The 18,443-nt window shown below is 47.6% G+C and overlaps 1 protein-coding gene across 2 annotated transcripts in view; it reads right to left on the bottom strand.

Moving 5' to 3' along the window:
- The window catches only part of VWF (von Willebrand factor), a 199,980-nt gene that overhangs the window by 116,572 nt on the left and 64,965 nt on the right, over window positions 1–18,443 (bottom strand). For both annotated transcript variants that reach the window (XM_060306367.2, XM_070046402.1), the window contains exons 8-10: window positions 8,829–8,931; window positions 8,340–8,548; window positions 594–715 (exon numbers count right to left, since the gene is read on the bottom strand). In XM_060306367.2, the coding sequence (XP_060162350.1) occupies window positions 594–715; window positions 8,340–8,548; window positions 8,829–8,931 (434 nt within the window). The remainder of the gene's footprint in view (window positions 1–593; window positions 716–8,339; window positions 8,549–8,828; window positions 8,932–18,443) is intronic.

Genomic DNA, 18,443 nt, shown 5'->3' with positions numbered 1-18,443 from the left:
ACATTCCTGTGGCTGTAAGCCACTGGGTTTGAGATAATTTGCTACAGCAGCCTTAGGAAACTATTACAACATCCAAGCTGGGGGCATCAGGACTTGCCCCTGCCTCTCCCCACCTTCCTCCCTCCCCCCAGCTTTCTTCCCTCCCCCACCAGGAGGTAACCCCCTTCCTGCTGATGTGCTGGTGAGACCTTGGGGCCTTGCCCCATACTTGTGCTTTATAACAACCACTTATTGGGCCCTTACAAAGGAATGGTTTTCTACCCCAGAATTTCAGACAGGTGGCAGGTGATGATGGTGATATTTGGGGCTGAGAGGGCGTTGGAACATAAAACAGAAAAGTATAGTCACTCGCGGTACCAGCTTATTCAACCAGGCCCATCTTCAGAGCTCCAGGCCCAGGACAGTATTAGGATTAGCGTCAACGCGACTCTAGCCCCAGCTGGTTTTCAGGAGGAAAGCGGCCCGTGGGACACGGAGCAGCCAGAGGGACTCGCTCCTCCCCTGGATGGAGGACCTGGGACTGCATATTGTTCTGCCTCTTGACTCCAGAAACCCCGCACCCCGCAGCCCACATCAAGCCTGGGTGGACCCACCTTCTGCAGCTCGGAGGAGACATTGCACACGCTGCTGGGAGGGGACGCCCGCTGGCACCGCTGTTCCCCACTGCTCAGGGCCCAGGAGTTGGCAAAGTCGTAGGGGTCCGAGGTCAAGGTCCCTGTGGAGAAAGTTTCAGGAGGATGAAGCCACGGTCGTGAGACCCGGGACTTCTGAGTGAGAACTCTAGGTCTGTTGTCACCTGAATCAACTTTCTTTAGATTAAAACATAGGCATCTGTGGCAGGAGTACCCCAGCATTAACACCACAGGGCACAGGCACCCGGGTTCAGCCAGCGTCTGGTGGGGGGTAGCTGGGCGAATGGGCACAGCGAGGAAGATGCCAGGAAAGGCGATGAGGAACAGTCCAGCCACTCTTGCTTCTCGGGACTTTGCTCCCTTTCCTCCTTCTGTGAGGAATGTTCTCCATCCCCTTACTACCCTGACTCTCTCAATTTATTCTTTGAGATGCAGCCCCGGAACCACTTCCTCCAGGAAGCCCTTCTGAATTAGCTCGACTCCCTGTCTCCCTCCCCAGTCTGGCTGGGTGCCCCTTCTCTGTGCTCCCTCAGCACCCTGGCCATCCCCCTATCAAAGCTCTCACCATCCTTTGTGTTAGTATCCTTTTTGCTTATATTCACCCCCCATTCAACTGTGAGCTCCTTAATTCAGGGCACAGGCTGTGCCTCTTATCTCTAAACTCTTATCTGCTGGATGGCGGATACTCAACATATTTTTGCAGAATGAAGGTAAGAATGCGGCATGAACCTAAGCATCCGCATCACTGCATCCCTGGTGCTCGCAGAGCATCTGTGCCCTGGTGCCCACAGCAAACACGCTCCTATCAGCCACCCACAAGAGACTGTGAGGGCCTTCCGGGCCTGCATGGCCCGGTACCAAGTCAGTGCCGGATAGAACTGCTGCACCTTCATTGCAAAGGGGCTTAGCGGAGCAGCAAGGCAAGCAGTCCCTCTGCACAGCCAGATCTGGAAGTGAAGCACGCTTCAGGGTCAGATCATGCACCTGGAAATAGAAAATAAACTATCCCCGGAAAAAGAAAAGCAGGACTTGGAAGTATAGTGAGTTGGCCTCTGGGTGTGGGGAGCAGAAAAAAATGGCCCCCAAAGATATGTCCACTTCCTAGTTCGCAGGACCTGCGAATATTTTACGGCAAAAGATGTGATTGAATAAAGGATTGTGAGAGGAAGAGCTTATCCTGGGTTCACTGAGTGAGCCTTAAACGCAATCACATATGTCCTTAGAAGAGAGGGGTAAGGACTTCCCTGGTGGTCCAGAGGTTAAGACTTTGCCTTCCAATGCAGGGGGTGCGGGTTCGATCCCTGGTCATGGAGCTAAGATCCCACATGCCTCGTGCCCCCCAAAAGCGAGCAAACTAAAACAGAAGCAACATTGTAACAAATTCAATAAAGACTTTAAAAATGGTCCACATCAAAAAAAAAAATCTTAAAAAACAAAAGAGAGGGGCAGAGGGAGATCAGACAGAGACACACACAGAGCAGGCAATGTGCAGACCGAGGCAGAGACTGAAATGATGCAGGCACAGGTCAAGGGTGGCTGGCAGTGGCTGGAAGAGGCAAGGCACAGACTCTCCCCAGAGCCCCTGGAGGAAGTGTAGTCCTGTCATCAACTTGGTTTTGGACTTCCGGCCTAGAATTCTGAGAGAATAAATTTCTGTTGTCTTAAGCCATCAAGCTTGCAGTAGTTTGTTGGCAGCTGCAGGAAACTAATACATGGAGAAGCCAAAGGGAAGGGCACTTAAATTTGTGAAGTTTCTACTATGTGCCAGGCATTATGATAGGCATTCTCTGGGTTCTTAGTCACCACGCCACACAGGCTTGCCCACCTTTTAATACACCATCTCAAGGAAGAGGCGGAGAAGAGGCTTTGTGCTATGTGGGGAAAGCCCGAGAGAGAATCAAGACCCCTGGTCTGGTCTCAGTTCTCCTTCGATCGCCCTGTGTGATCTTGGGCTGATCCCATAATCTCCTGAGCCTGATTCCTCGTATGTAAAATGATGGGTTAGACTAGAGGACCTCTAGATCCTTTCCTGACCTTTTAGGAAGTGAAACCCTATGGACTAAATCTGAAATGAGACATAAGGATGTCTGATAGATGGAATTACAAATCATCTCGCTTACAGAAAAATCTCTGAGAGCCAGAGTTAAAACCAGCTGGGCAGGCTCCCATGATGTCAGGAAGCAGGGTTAACTGTCGAGTCTTTGCCAACCAAAAAAAAAAATTAACCCGCAGTCCTCTGAGAGTGATTTCCAAAATATCACCAGAGCCCTGACTTTTTGCCAACATGCACCACCTTCTCCCTAGGAACATAGGTCCCATTTTTAGTTAGTATTTTTTAATTGAAGTATAGTTGGTTTACAATGTTTCAGGTGTACAGCAAAGTGATTCAGTTATACATATGCATATATATTCTTTTTCAGATTCTTTTCCATTATAGGCTATTACAAGATATTGAATATAACCTGTGCTATACTGTAGGTCCTTGTTGTTTATTTTCTATACAGTAGTGTGTATCTGTTAATCCCAAACCATTTTTATTTTTTTAGATCTTAAAGCCTGGAGAAGAAGACATCTTAGGGCTGGGACTTCCATTTCTGGCAATATAGCACATTAGAAAAATCTGAAAACTCTGCCACTGCAAAGGACAAATATCCTGTTGAATCTGTGTTTAATCCCATTTTAAAAAGTAGAGGGAATGACAAGGGACAAAAAAGAAGGAGAAGAAGGAAAGGAGGAAGGGAAGGGAAGAAAGTTTAAAAGCAAGGAAAGAAAGTTTAAGAATAGAACTGGCAAATACGACTTGATGTTCTGACTACAGGGTATTACAGTGGGGGTGGCAATCTTGCCAACTAATGTGCTTGGGTTTTAACAGCTCCTTGGAGATTGATGGAAATGAGTCTTGGGTCTGCATGATGTAGGGAGATGGGCTTAGACCCCTTTGTGGTCCTGGCAGTCTTGAAGGACTACCCCCTCCATGAGAAAGCTAACAAGAAAAAAATTCACTCTGAGAAGTAAGAAAATAATAAGGAAGTTTATTTCCTTGGTCTGGACTCTGAATAGGAGGGGAAAAGTCTCCTCTGAGAATTTATAGTGATAGGAAAGCCCTCACTTAGCATTGAGATTCCAATTTATACTTCTTGTGAGATTCAGTAACTCCATATTAAAAAATTAGCATAAAACCCTTCTAAAGATGAGCTTACAATCCAAAATTATGCAACATATGCAACAATCTACTTCAAGCAAGACCCAGCAGACATAAAGATAACAATATTCAAGCTCTAAAAACTTCAGATAATAAAGTTTTTGTACAGAGGTTATAAAAGAAATATATTTTAAATTGCTGTTATAAAGAAGAAATCAAAACTTGATAAAAGAACAAGACAATAAGAAAAATAATAGAGTTGAAAAGTGCCAGATTTACCTTCTAAAATTACAAATACAGTCAATGAAATAGAAAAGAAAAATCAATTGATGGATTAGACATCATCTGTCAATTAGAGGCGAGAGAGAATTAGTGAACTGGAAGATAGATCTAAATGGTGATGTGCTGATAAGCCAGCTCTCTGGGGGGAAATCAAAGCCCTGATGTGCTTGTTTCCATGGTGTAAATACTCCCACCATGGCCAGTTTCAAGCTACCAACATGACATTACTGAAAATGGAGCTGGAAAAGATGCACACGATTGGTTCTCACCAGCCAGCATGACCATACCACTCAAGCAACAAAGAGGGATAAAGAGATAGAAAAGTGGAAGTATGGAAAATAGGGTGGAATAAAAATATCCAACATATGTCTAACAGAAGAGGGAAAATGACTGAAATTTTCCTGTATCTGATGAAAGGTAGGAATCATCAGATTCATGAGTCACAAAAAGTCTCAAGCAAGATAATAAAAATAAAACCCACACATAGAAATAGCACAGTGAAATTTCAGAATACCAAAAGCAATGAGATGACTCATACACAAAGCTAAAAGACACATTATCTGTGAAGAAATGACAATTAGACTGACAACATACTTCTCGACAGCAACAATGGAATAGCATCCTCAAAGCACTGTTAGAAATAACCAATGTCCTGGAATTCTATACCTAGCTAACATATCATATAAGAATGAAGGAGTGTTTGTTTCAGTTATCACTACCAGACTCTGAGTGAGGAACTACAAAGGGATGTTTTTTAAAAAACAGAAATTGAACCTACAAAAAATAGTAACATAAAAGGAGAAATTATGAGCAAAGAACCTGTTAAACATGAAGGCATAGCCAAAGAAGCACCAATTATGTAAAACTATGATAATAATGCCAAATTTAGTAGTTATTCAAACAAGGTGGGGGAACAGTGAGGGCATTATTCATATAGTAATGGGTAGATGAAGCAGACAAAAGGTAGTAAAAAAAAAATAGTAGACTTGAATAACACAATTAACAAAGGTAGTTCAACAAAAAGATACAGAATCTGGCACCAATCAGGAAACATTCTTACAAGCCTCTTAGATAGCCTCATCCACCAGAAGGCAGACAGCAGAAGCAAGAAGAACTACAATCCTGCAGCCTGTGGAATGAAAACCACATTCATAGAAAGATAGACAAAATGAAAAAGCAGAGGGCTATGTACCAGATGAAGGAACAAGATAAAACCCCAGAAAAACAACTGAATGAAGTGGAGATGGGAAACCTTCCAGAAAAAGAATTCAGAATAGTGATAGTGAAGATGATCCAGGACCTCAGAAAAAGAATGGAGGCAAAGATCGAGAAGATGCAAGAAATGCTTAACAAAGACCTAGAGGAATTAAAGAACAAACAAACAGAGATGAGCAATACAGTAACTGAAATGAAAACTACACTAGAAGGAATCAATAGCAGAATAACTGAGGCAGAAGAACGGATAAGTGACCTGGAAGACAGAATGGTGGCATTCACTGCTGTGGGACAGAATAAAAAAAAAGAATGAAAAGACATGAAGACAGCCTAAGAGACCTCTGGGACAACATTAAACACACCAACATTCACATTATAGGGGTCCCAGAAGAAGAAGAGAGAGAGAAAGGACCCAAGAAATATTTGGAGAGATTATAGTCAAAAACTTCCCTAACATGGAAAAGGAAATATCCACCCAAGTCCAGGAAGCACAGAGTCCCAGGCAGGACAAACCCAAGGAGAAATACGCTGAGACACATAGTAATCAAACTGACAAAAATTAAAGACAAAGAAAAGTTATTAAAAGCAGCAAGGGAAAAACAACAAATAACATACAAGGGAACTCCCATAAGGTTAACAGCTCATTTCTCAGCAGAAACTCTACTAGCCAGAAGGGAATGGCATGATATATTTAAAGTGATGAAAGGGAAGAACCTACAACCAAGATTACTCTACCGGGCAAGGATCTCATTCAGATTCAACAGAGAAATCAAAAGCTTTACAGACAAGCAAAAGCTAAGAGAATTCAGCACCACCAAACCGGCTCTACAACAAATGCTAAAGGAACTTCTCTAAGTGGGAAACACAAGAGAAGAAAAGGACCTACAAAAACAAACCCAAAACAATTAAGATAATGGTAATAAGAACACACATATTGATAATTACCTTAAATGTGAATGGATTAAATGCTCCAACCAAAATACACAGGCTCACTGAATGGATACAAAAACAAGGCCCGTATATATGCTGTCTACAAGAGACCCACTTCAGACCTAGGGACACATACAGACTAAAAGTGAGGGCATGGAAAAAGATATTCTATGCAAATGGAAATCAAAAAAAAGCTGGAGTAGCAATACTCATATCAGATAAAATAGACTTTAAAATAAAGAAGCAATTTGCATTCTGAGATAATTTTTTTCTTGTCTTATATTTCAATTTATTTTCTTCTTTTTCTTCAGATGTAAAATATATCCAACACTTAATTCCAAAAGCAAATGTATTTATGACATTGTTGTCCAGCCCAGGTTTTTACACCCATATAACCAATGTGATAGGACCATAATTCATTATCTTTTTACCACTGAAAATTGTTTTATATATGTAATGACAGAGAAATGGCTTTATAATGCTGATAATGGTGGCAAAGAACTAATAGTTGGCTACTTCAATTACCAGTAATCTTAGCTGGATGAGGCCCTGCTTCACACATTTTGCCAAAAATCTTGCAACCCATCTGAGATAGAAACAGATGCACTACCCAGATCCCTTTCACACAGGACTTGATTTGCTCTTCAGAGTCTGTCTCAGCTACAGAGAACTACCTCCTGATGTCATACCCTTCTAGAGGCAGTACATATGCAGTGAGCGAATGGGGCCCAGACATCTTAGCCTGGTATGGAACATTCTGAGGGGCAGTCCTTGCTCTAGAGCTCTCCCTCTGCTCAGCTCTCCTTCCTCCCCTTCCTTTCGATATTGATCTCTAATAAACATCTTGTACCATAGATTCTACTGAGATTAAATAAATAAGAAAACATTCTGTTGGAGCATACATAGAGCAATTACAAAAGATCATATACGGGCTTCCCTGGTGGCACAGTGGTTGAGAGTCCGCCTGCCGATGCAGGGGACACGGGTTCGTGCCCCAGTCCGGGAAGATCCCACATGCGGCAGAGCGGCTGGGCCCGTGAGCCATGGCCGCTGAGCCTGCGCGTCCGGAGCCTGTGCTCCGCAACGGGAGAGGCCACAACAGTGAGAGGCCCACGTACCACAAAAAAAAAAAAAAAAAAATCATGTACTAGGCCACAAATAAATCTCCCCAAATTTCTAATTTAAATCAGAAATCAATTTAGTTGCAAAAGATAGCTTTTAAAATTCTAAACATTTAAAAATTTTAAGTACAATTAATAGATTGAGAAAAAACTCAAAATGGAAATAGAAAATTCATAGAACTCAATGAAAATGAAAATATTTACCTATCAAAGTTGGTGTGATACAGCTAAGGCAGTATTTAAGGAAAGTTGATAGCCTCAAATGTACATATTGAACAATAAAAAGTTTAAGAAATCAGGGCTGGCGAAGACAGCAACAAATGATCTTACTATTCTCCAGTCCAATGAAAGGAATAATCAGCTGTTTCTCTACACACTTACCCCTTAACCGTAAAAAAGAAGGAGAACTTATACACAAATGTTCGGCTTTTGCAAAAGAACATCCCTCCTTAAATGTTTATGTAATTGAAATTATCAGAAGAAGAATAAAGATTAGCAGTGGTTTTCACATTGTCCATATTACTTCCTGTTGCTTGTGAGCACACACACGCACGCACATCCACATAAACTAGCCTTTTTGGACAGTGTAGAGGACACCCTTTTTTTTTGGCCACACTGTGTGGCTTGCAAGATCTTAGTTCCCCATCCAGGGATCGAACCCAGGCCCCCTGCCGTGGAAGCACGGAGTCCTAACCACTGGACCACCCTTTATAGATTTCATCCTCAAAGTTCCAATACAGTGGTTCAGGAGGATCTGTTCAAACCATCCAGCATTTATCAACCATCTGCCATGTGGGGAATTCAAGGCTGAACAACGTTGGGTCTGAGGACCCCCCCAAGATCTGGTTTGATGGGGGGTCTAGGCAGCGAAGTAGAACACTAAGAGATAAGGCTGGTGGGATAAATTGAGCTGAGGACTTGGGGAGGCTGGAACGCCAGGGGAAGAGTCATAGTGAAGACTGGTGAGCAGGACAGCACAGCCATGCGCTTGGGAAACGGTGTGCCAGAAAAGCCTACCTTCTTGAGTCCGGAAGTCATCTTCGGCAAAGATGTTAAAGTTGCCGCACAGCCCACAGGTCTTGTTGAAGTGTCTGTCTGACAGCAGGACTTGAAAGTTGCCGCTGCCATCAATCCTGGCCACAAAGCCGTAGGCCTCGCTGGACAGCTTGTAGTACCCAGCCTCAGTTTCTAGGTACAGCCCTTTGGAGGTATAGGGCATGGAGACCCTGGAAGGACAGGAGGAACTCAGGAAGTGGCCTTCTCATCCATTTCCTGGATGTCCCTCCACCCTTCAACCCAACCACGCTGCAGGATTCAGACCAAGGAACAGAGGCTGTGTGCCTAGTCCAAGCGTTGGGACACCCCCCTCTTGCACACCCTGCTCACTTCCTCTGGGCACATCTACTTCCTCTCTCTGGGCCCTGCTGCTTCATCCGAAAGACGATGGGGGAGTACAGGGGAATTATCAGGCCCCTTCTAATTTGACATTTCTGGGCTCCGACTTACCTCTGGTCCCCCTGCAGCACAGTACCATTGACAAACACATGGATATCGAAAAATTCCCCAAGATACACAGAAAGGCTCACTCTCTTGCCATCTTGGAAGTCCCCTGAAAGAGAAAAGAATGATTTAAACTGGGTAGCAATTATTACCCAAAAAAGTGAATACATTTATTTATAATCATCATCTCTATAATCTTATCTCAGTGGAAAACTCCCCCCAACGATCTAACAAATGGGCAACAAAAATGTCCCTAACAATCTCATTGGCTCACTCATCTTTCCATTCATCTAAAAATAGTTATCGTGTGCCTCTGAATACATAGCCCTCTAGTAGTCTCTCATATTTCTCAAAAGAGAAATGTAACATTCTGACCCCTTCCTTCTGGGAGTTTACAATCGAAGTATAAAGATAAACTAAGCATGAGTCAGATGCATTCTAAGGCAGTGAATCAAAGCCACCATGTGGTTACTGGTGACAGGAACACTGCGATGTGTTATTTAAAATGTTCTCTTAGAAAGGGAACCCTCCACACTGTTGTGGGAATGCAAAGTAGTTCAGCCACTGTGGAAAACAGTACGAGGTTCCTCAAAAAAGGAAAAATCGAGTTGCCATATGATCCAGTGAGCTCACTCCTGAGCATGTAACCAGACGAAACTATAATTCGAAAAGATACGTGCACCCCTATGTTCATTACGGCACTATTCACAATGGCCAGGATGTGGAAGCAACCTACATGTCCATCAACAGATGAATGGATAAAGAAGATGTGTTGTGTGTGTGTGTATATATATATATATATATATATATACACACACACAATGAAATACAACTCAGCCATAAAAAAGAGCAAAATCATGCCATTTGCAGAAACATGGATGGACCTAGAGATTATCCTACTAAGCGAAGTAAGAAAGAGAAAGACAAATACCATAAGATATCACTTACACGTGGAATTTAAAATATGACACAAATGAACCTATCTATGAAACAGAAACAGACTCACAGACATAGAGAACGGACTTGTGGTTGCCAGGAGGAGGGAGGGAAGGAAGGATTAGAAGTTTGGGATTAGCAGATGCAAACTGGTATATATAGAATGGATAAACAGCAGGGTCCTACTATAGAGCACAGGGAACTATATTCAGTATCCTATGATAAACCATAATGGAAAAGAATATGAAAAGGAATACATATACATGTATAACTGAGTCAATTGGCTATACAGCAGAAGTGAACACAACATTGTAAATCAACTGTACTTTGGTAAAAATTCAAAAAGAATAAATAAAATGGAGATTCGTGCGTCTCCTCGCTGTACTGAATTCGCTTCTCTGGGAGAGGTTTAGAGATAGCACAGGTAAAATGCCCCACTCCACGCGGGGAACTTAATAAGGACACAGATGTTGCCATTAGAGATGTCTGAATAGCCGAATACGTGATCAGATGGCCTCTGACGTCCCCGTCGTGAGGGGCAGATGCAGAGGCAAGGGTGATGGCGGTTGACATGAAAGCCGGAAAACAGGAAGAGACATTTTTGCAGCTTAATGAAGACCTAACAACCCCACCGCTTGAGGGCAGCCGGTGAAGACAGACGGAAGATGCTGGAGAAACAGGGGTCAACGTTGGGGGTGCCATGCCTTCATGCTCCTGAAGAAATGGGACGGGGACCCAGGTGGAAAGGTTAAGCTTGGAAATGAGGACATGTGCCTGCTCCTGGAAGCGTCAGGGGACTGTAACTCCAGCTCCTCAGCAAAAGACAAGGCAAGGGGTGGTGCAGTGGTTGAGAATCCGTCTGCCAAGGCAGGGGACACGGGTTCGAACCCTGGTCCGGGAGGATCCCACATGCCGCGGAGCAACTAAGCCCGTGCTCCACAACTACTGAGACTGCACTCTAGAGCCCGCGAGCCACAACTACTGAGTCCGTATGCCACAACTACTGAGGCCCGCGCACCTAGAGCCCGTGCTCCACAACAAGAGAAGCCACCACAATGAGAAGCCCGCGCACCTCAACGAAGAGTAGGCCCCGCTCGCCGCAACTAGAGAAAGCCCGCACGCAGCAACAAAGACCCAACACAGCCAAAAATAAATAAATTAAATTAATTTAAAAAAAATAAAGAGAGAGAAGGCAAGAATGTCTATGGAACCAAGTGCAGGAGGCTTGGAAGGTCTGTCGACGTGACGTGCAGCTGCCACGGCTGGGGCCACTGATAAAGCGAGCTAAGCAGCGTGGTCTCAGGACAGCCCAGCAGAGGTCTGGAAGGAGGTGTGCTCCAACCAGGGCTTGAGCTGGACCCAGGCTGCTGGAGGACAGCAACACCTGGTACACACACACACACACACACACACACACACACACACACACACACACACACACACACACACACACACACACACACACACACACACACACACACACACACCCAACCAGAATGAGCCAGAAAATAGACTTGTTTCTGGTAAGACTTTAGTGAGGGCCGTGGCATGTAACTAACAAGCCCATTCTAAGAATAGAGTCTTGAATGATATACTGTTAGTAGCTCAGGGGCCATCAGGAAAGGCCCAGAGACCACCCACAGCCCACAAGCCACAATCTGCCGGGTCCCAGACCAACGCTGGCAGGAGTTAAAAGAGATGCCAACCGCAGGGAAGGGTTTTGTCCTATCCCACTGAGGAGTCTTGTCCAAACTGCATTTTCACTTCCAACAGTTTTTGTAGCAAGCAAATCTTTCAAAAGTGGAACAGACTTTCTGACAGCAAGAAATTAGCCGAAGAAAAACAAAAATAAGTGATAGGACAAATACACTCAAATGTTAATGGTAGAGTCTGAGTGGTGGGTATAGCGGTGTCCATTGTCCTATTCTTTTCACTTTCCTGTATGTTTGAAATTTTCCATGATAAAATGCTGGAAAACGCGAACAAATGGGAGAGCCCGGCAAGAGCCTTCAGTTTGTGGTCCCTCCCAGGAGCCTTCCCGGCCCCTCGACATGCACAGTGGGCCAAAGACTGAATCCCTTCCCGGTCTCTGCTGGGGCTGACCCTGACCACCACACCCCAGCCTGGAGGGAGCCCCATTCACCACCTGCCTGCTGGCAGAGGTACAATGAGCCCAAGAGGTTGGGGTCCCCTCCCGGCCACAGAACTCACCTCCTCCTCACCAGTACAATTCCTGTCCATCCCCAGGCTCAAGAGGGCTGGAGGGTTCTGCCCCTGCCTCACTAGGTAACATCACCTTGAGCTGGAGGCATCTCCCTCCTGGAAACAGGAGAGGGACCCTGGGCACCTCTCCTCAAAGGTGCTCCCTTCCCATCATGGGGATTCAGAAAGGGTGCCTGAGAGAGCTAGGCAGCCAGCCAGGCATGGGGCAGGAGGTGGGGTGGTGGTCTTTGCCGGAGCGTGGGTGGGGAACGCTGCCTGCAATCAGGCAGCTTGGGGTGAGCCACCATCCTGAAGTTGCTTTCAAGGCTTTCAAGGATGTAAGATCACCTCAACAGTCACTTGTTCCACGGGAAGCAGGGCTGAACAGGTGCCGTGGGGAAGCCGAGAGGTCACTACCACTATGAAGGAAGGACCTGAAGGCTGGGCCAGCCAAGACTCCAGCAGGAAGTCATTCAAAAGGGAGCCAGGAGAACGTGACAGAGCCCCGAGCCTCCCACTGTCGGGGTGCATGGGAGCTCCCATCTTTTCCAGGTAAAAGGTAATACAGCCTGACTCCACAGCCCGTGGGACCTGGGTCCACCGGGTAGCTGACACTCGGTGTCACTTGCATCGTCACACAGCTGCTGAGTGATGACGGGACTGGGAACTCAGACCAGGGCCTGGTTTAAGCATGTGAAGGGTGGGCTCTGCATGGTCCCAGGAGCGACGGCATCGGGAAGCTGAGGAGCCTGCCAGGAGCACCCAGAGCCCAGCACTGCGTAAGGCCGCAGCCCGTTGCTGGAGGTGGGGGTAGAGGTGCTGGGATCGGGACCCTCGGTGAGGACAGAACTGCAGGACCCTGTGGAATTCCACCCCCAAGGCAGGGGCAGCAAGGGGAGGTTTGGAAGGAGGAGACTTCAGAAAAGCAAACCGTGGCAGCATGAAGGCTTGGAGGCCATCTAAACAAGTGGCTTTGAAACGTTTTTGCTCACATATATCCAGACAAAACTATAATTCAAAAAGATACATGCACCCCTATATTCATAGCAGCACTGTTCACAATAGCCAGGACATGGAAGCAACCTAAATGTCCACCGACAGATGAATGGATAAAGAAGGTGTGGCACACAGATATAGTGGAATATTACTCAGCCATCAAAAAGAACAAAATAATGCCATTTACAGCAACATGGATGGACCTAGAGATTATCCTACTAAGCGAAGTAAGTCAGAAAGAGAAAGACAAATATCATAGGATATTGCTTATACGTGGAATCTAAAATACGACACGAACCTACCTAAGAAACAGAAACAGACTCCCAGAAATAGAGAACAGACTTGTGGTGGCCGAGGTCGGGGGAGGGAAAGATTGGGAGTTTGGGGTTAGTAGATGCAAACTATTAAATAGAGAGTGGCTAAACAACAAGGTCCTATACTGTAGAGCACAGGGAACTATATGCAATATAGTTCTGTGATAAACTATAATGGAAAAGAATATGAAAAAGAATACATATGTGTAACAGTCACTTTGCTGAACAGCAGTAATTAACACAACACTGTAATTTAACTATACTTCAATAAAAAATAAAATTTAAAAAAAGAACATTTTTGCCCAGCAAGTGGAGTAAAAATGCCAGTAACTTCATGGCCCAGCGCATGCACCATACACAGTTCACATAACATTCCTACCCTAACCCTGTGCCAGGCGCTCTGGTACTTTCTGATGTCTTCTATTCTGTTCCACGTAATTCTTTTTCATGCTGGTTACAACCATTACATTCATTTTATGACCCATATGTTGTGACTTAGTTTGCAAAACACTGATCTATACTGACTCCATTCTACAGTTGGAGAAACTGAGGCCCAAGTTTACAACAGGCTTTCTCCACCTCGGCGCTATTAACACTGCGGGCCAGATACTTCTTTGTTGTGGTGGCCACTCTGTGCACGTAGGATAATTAACAGCATCCCTGGCTTCTACCTATCAGATGACACTAGCCTCCACCCCACCCCCCAAGCTGTGACAATCTAAAATGTCTCTAGACACAACCAAATGTCCTCTGGGGGAAAAAAAATCACCCTGGTTGAGAACTATTGGTTTACACAGCTAACACGGGCAGAGCCCACATCAGGGTTTTCTAACTCCAAGTGCAAACCTCCCTTTGTAACACAAAGCCACCTAACGGGGCGTCTGAGCGCTCAGGATTCAGTTAACCACTAGCGCAGGACGGAACTCTCCATCAGCCTTATGTTTCATTTGCTTCCTTCCCTCCCTGCAGAACTCAGGAGGGCATCTGACGATGTGTAGCCATTAGGAAGATGAGCCAGTAGAAAATGCCAGGGACGGACTTCCCCGGCGGTCCAGCGGTTAGGACTCCGCGCTCTCACTGCCGAGGGCCTGGGTTCAATCCCTGCTCAGGGAACTAAAAATCCCACAAGCCACGAGGTGCGGCCAAAAAAAAAGAAAAGAAACTGCCGGCGAGCCCCGGGGCGGGAGGACGCTCCCACGGTCTGCAGACCTGCAGGCCCGCACTTCCTGTAACTGCCGCAAGACGGGCGAGGCATCCATCCCAGAGGAGAGCTATAGGGAAGCTCTTCCCGCGGCCCCATCTCCAGTCTGGCCTCTTGGATTCAGGAACTGAGGCTCTGAGTAAGGGAACAAGGCCTCCCCCAGGTGAGCGAGGAGCATTCAGGGAAGCAGGTAGCAGCTGGGAGCAGAGTCAGACCCGAGTGCTTTCTCTGAGCCTAGAGTGTGGGAGTCACTACTCTGTGTTTCTAACAAACACTCCATCCTCCCCTCCTGTGATTCTGATGCAGGCGATCACTGTCCGAAAGCTGCACGACAGCGATCTGGAGTGACCTGGCCACATACTGATAGGGAGGCAGAGGCTCACGCTGGGGAGTTCACCAGAACCTTGCTGGCTGTCCGTGGCTCTCTCGGGGCTGCCTTGGGAGCCACATCCCGCAGGGTGGCTCAGGGGCCACCAGAACTCCCGAGGTCTCTCCCGGGTCCCCGTGCTGGCCGGCTAGGAGCCTTGACCTGGGACCCTGGATGGAGCCTGCCGGACCGGGAGCCGACATCAGAACAAGGGGCCTCGCCTTGGCACCAGGTGGCCCTTGATGCTCAGACACAAACACTTTACCCAGGATGCGAACAAGGTTCACAGGAGAGGAACGGGAATTTGCGATTAGAAGCGAGGAAACAGGATGTCATTGGAGAACAATAGAGCAGAGACGTGTGGGAGGGCACAGCCGCGCCTGCAGGATGGAAAGGCAGCGTCCAGCAGTGCTGGGCCCCTTGGCACCTCCGGCCCCCGGAGCAGCGGTGCCAGCCCACCCTGCGGGCTCAGCTCCTCAGATTACCCCTCTCCTGCCAATACCCCCTCCCACCCCTAAAAAACAGAAAAAGTAGTCACCCATGCTCTCTGATGTTAGCAGCACGATTTTGGGTGGGAATGAAACTATTCTACATTGAAATGGGATTGATCTACAGCCTGACTTAAGCCAACTACCTGCCAGAAAATTGACACTTGACAAGAGCAAATTGTAAGAAAAGGAGGACGCAGAGGGGGTATCCCACAGAGATGCTCTGAACTAGAGAGCCCTTCCATTCCTCCTTGGCCCCTGAAACCCAGAGAAGGATGGCCAGAGAGGCCAGACTTCTGACACCAACCCGCGTGGATGTGAGGCAGAGGGGTCAGTGTTATCCTGACTTTGACAGACATGCCCCCAAGTGCCCACGGTACATTTGTGACACCGTGGATGGACCTTGGAGGCATTGTACTAAGTAAAATAAGACAAAGAGAGACAAATACTGTACGATCTCACATGTGGACTCTTAAAAAGCAAGCAAAGCAAATGCACTGTGACTTTTAAGGTGGAGAAATCCACGGAAATAAACATTGGGACCACCTGAGGAGGAAGGACCTGGGGCCTTCAGCTTCCCAGGGAAGGTGAGGGGGTGCTTTTTCCCTCCATTGCTGCCTCTGAAGCAAGACGGGTCCCCAGAGTTCAGAGTTCAGGATGACTTCCTCAATTCATCATGCCCTAGGGGTGTCTCTGGTCCTTTTCATCACCCGCCTGGTTACCACGGCCAAGGCCACCCTGCATCCCGCTTCTCTCCCTTTCAGAAACATCTTGGCAAAGAACCAGTTTCTGCTGAGGCTCTACACTAGCCCCTCGTTGCCTGCGAAATCAAGAAACAAACTCCCCCATCAGACAGCAAGACGCAGCCCCATCAGCCTGCCCCCGTGACCCAGTCTTGCACTCCACTATTCCCCAGGCCTGTGCTTCTCAAACTTGGGGCCCCAAACCAGCAGCAGCAGCTGGGAACTTGTTAAGAATGAACATTTCAGGCCCCGCTCCAGATCCACTGACTTAGAAACCTTGGGCGGGGTGGGAGGGATGGAGGACCCCAGCAATCTGTTTTAACCAGCCTCCAGGTGAGCCTGATGCGCGCTGGAAATAGGGAACCACGGCTCCCAGCACAAGGACCTCCCCACTGGGCTGCACGGCCCCGACATACACCCTTTCCAGAGCCTTCCCTGGGCTCCTGCTGTCCCCCCTGCATGGGGCATCCTCCCGGTCCTCTCTGCCCAAGCAAAACCCCCTCCTCCAAGGTCCGGCACAACGTGCTGTTCATGAAGCCAGCTCTTCGGTACAGCAGAGCACCGCGCTTCCTGGATCCCCTGTTCGGTGATGACAGAGACCCCCGGGAGCTAAGGAAACAGAGATGAATGTGACGTGGTCCTTGCCCTGAGGGATTCACGGAGGAGTAGGGGAAATGGCATTGCAGTGAAGTTCGGACTACTCAAGTCACGCTGGGATAGGTTTTCCAGCAGAGGCAGGGCAGGTGGGGAAAAGGCAGGGCAGGAAGAGGGTAGCCAGAGAAGCAGGAGAACCCATGGGACTTCCCTGGCAGTCCAGTGGTAAGGACTCCGCGCTTCCACTGCAGGGGCCTCGGGTTCGACCCCTGGTTGGGGAACCAGGATCCCACATGCCGTGTGGCATGGCCAAAAATTAATTAATTAATTAATTAATTTAAAAAGCAGGAGAACCCAGAGCTAAGGCCAGCTGTCAGCTCACCCAGCAACCAAGCAGAGCCTCGCCCAGCGGTAGACCCAGAGGGTTCTGCTCCCATCCTTCCTGACTGATGGAGTTAACACCCCAAGATCCCTACAGCCTGCATCTCGTGTGAGGGTCTGGGTGTTGACCAAGATGCTCTCCTTGACCAGTTGTCCATAACCAAACCTGAGTCAGGCTCCTCTGAGCCCTCTCCTCGGTTAGGTGCCCCCACGGACTCTGTCCTTGGCCTGGTTAGTCCAGTTTTAGCAAGAATCCTGCTGGGTCAGTTTAGCGAAAATCCCCTACCCTCCGTATCTGATCATACTCCTTGTAACCCAGCCTGGACATCGTATCACCCCGGCCTCCCTTCAGCAAGAATCCTGTCAAGTTGGTTTAGCCAGAATTCCCCCTGATCCCTGATGTTTCCTCTTAGTCGTTTTCCACCAGCAGCCCACACCCAGCTCCCTGACTATAAGTCCCCACTCGTCTTTGTTATATTCGGAGTGGAGCCCATCTCTCCCCTCTACTGCAAAACCTCCATTGCACTGGTCCGTCCTGAGTAAAGTTTTCCTCGCTCTCCTTATAACTATTGTCACGAAAAATTTTGCTGTAACAGTGTAGGTTTGTCCGTTGCCATCTCCCCTCCACACGCCCCGCCGCGCCAAGGCTAAGGACTCCGCCGCCTTTGCTGGTTTTTGCTGCGTCCCTCACTCATGCACCACACACATCTCGTTAATTGTTGTGAAGGTCACCAAACCACAGTGTTCCATCACTGCCTCCAGCCCCACTCCCAGCCTTGGAAAGTGCCCTCTCTCCTTAACACAGAAGAAAGGTCCTCCTTCCTGACAAGCCCAGGATCGAAAGCCAGCTCTTCCTTTATTATCCGTCAGCACGTGGGAGGGTCGTGCAACCTCCTTGGGCTTCAGTTCTTCATGTGTGAAGGGGGGTGACGGTACCTGCCCCTACATCTCAGAGCTGCTGCACAGGGGCAGAGATAACACGGGCATGATACCAGCACTTTGCCAGGAACACAGGAGGTGCTCGACATCAGCTGATACTCTGAATTCCAGCGAGAACATGCAACCTTCCTTCCCTTTTCTACAGGCTTTTGCTATTAAAAACCACCTTCTGGGTCATCGATTCTCTCGATGCTTCGGGGCTTCCGGAGCATTGCCTGGACCCAGAGCGACAGACTCAACCACTGGAGAAGCACGAAGACTCTCTCCATCCACCAGGCTCCCACGGGTAGGGGCCCAGCGAGAAGCCGAGGGAATCCCCACGTCATGGAGAGGCCGTTCCCCACCATGCTCTCCGCTCAGGCACTGTCCTAAGAGTAGGAAATCCCAACCCGCAATCCCCAAGGCCCTCACCTGCCAGGGCTGAGCTCTGCTGTCCCCACTCCCCACCTGCCTCTGGGGT

This window comes from Globicephala melas, chromosome 10 (genome assembly GCF_963455315.2).
Source record: "Globicephala melas chromosome 10, mGloMel1.2, whole genome shotgun sequence".
Classification (NCBI taxonomy): Eukaryota; Metazoa; Chordata; class Mammalia; order Artiodactyla; family Delphinidae; genus Globicephala; species Globicephala melas.
This window is presented reverse-complemented; position numbering and strand designations above follow the sequence as displayed.